The sequence below is a fragment of the Nanorana parkeri genome, unplaced genomic scaffold, assembly GCF_000935625.1.
Source record: "Nanorana parkeri isolate BGI_ZX_2015 unplaced genomic scaffold, ASM93562v1 scaffold3477, whole genome shotgun sequence".
Lineage (NCBI taxonomy): Eukaryota > Metazoa > Chordata > Amphibia > Anura > Dicroglossidae > Nanorana > Nanorana parkeri.
Window position 1 is genome coordinate 22533 of NW_017309745.1, and position 1083 is coordinate 23615.

At 53.3% G+C, this 1083-nt stretch overlaps 1 protein-coding gene across 1 annotated transcript in view; it reads left to right on the plus strand.

The window, feature by feature from the left end:
- Window positions 1-259: 259 nt before the first annotated feature.
- FAM131C (family with sequence similarity 131 member C) overlaps window positions 260-1083 on the plus strand; it is a 12852-nt gene continuing 12028 nt past the window's right edge. Inside the window, exons 1-2 of the mRNA XM_018575027.1 lie at window positions 260-299; window positions 736-896. Of these exons, the coding sequence (XP_018430529.1) occupies window positions 260-299; window positions 736-896 (201 nt within the window). The remainder of the gene's footprint in view (window positions 300-735; window positions 897-1083) is intronic.

Sequence of the window (1083 nt, forward strand, 5' to 3'; positions counted from 1 at the left end):
TACAGTAAGGAGGCGGCGGAGCGGCTCACACCCTGCAGAGCTCTGTGACGGCGGAGCTCGGTTACCATGGTGATGTACAGTACGGAGCGCCATTCATTGTGAAAAAGAAGTGGAGCAGATTCAGCTTTGCTGGGTGAGTCGCTTCCATCAGAGGCTTCTCAGGCAGGTTATGTAGCTGGACGCCCTTTGCAGGGGGCGTGGTGCGAATTCTGCAGTTCTGGGCGGAGTGATCCTTTAAGGTTCCCATAACAGACGGATGATGTCACGCAGAAAATTCACCTATGAGGATGGATTCAGCGGTCATGTGACACAGGGACCCCCTACTGCCACTTCTGATGTACAAGTCAGTTTAAAGAGGACCTGTCATCAGATATATAGATGCTTGCTCAGCGATGTGTCATGTGACCCCTCCAGGTATTTATTATCTCGCAGAGGTCACATGACTCCCCCTGACAATGCCGTCATCCGCTTCTCTCTCCGGAAGGACGGCGCCATCTTTGTTCAGCCATCATCCAGGGTCACCATCTACTTCCTGGACTGAGATGCCGGTGACTGGATACAAAGTTACAATTTTGCAGATCACTGGGGGAGGGGAGACTGAGGAAATGCTTCCTCCTGCCTGCAGCAGACTGATCCCTGGGGGGAGGGGAGACTGAGGAAATTGTCAGCTCTTGGGACAAGGCGCGGAGCTCGGTGGCAACGTGTTTGATTGATGAGTTTTTTTCTCCTTTGCAGAGTTTTTCTTCAGCGGACACAAAGAGTTCAGACTGTCCAATAACACAAAGCCAGCGAGCCCCCGATTGGCTGCGGACATCACCCCGCCCCCTGAGGGCACCGCCCCCACTGAGAGCCCGGAGGAAGACGAGGAAGAAGAGGATGAGGATGTCTTGCAGAAGGTGAGTCCTCCGGCAATTCCAATAGCAATAAAGTGATCATGTGACTGTAGGGAAGGGAGACGCCCACAGGAAGTCCTCATTGTGATGACTTCCCCTCTGTGTCTCCAGAGCAGAAGCAGGTTCTCCAGTGGGGTCTGCATGGAGGGGGTCCAGTTATTGTCATATCAATGATCACCTGCAGTGGGTT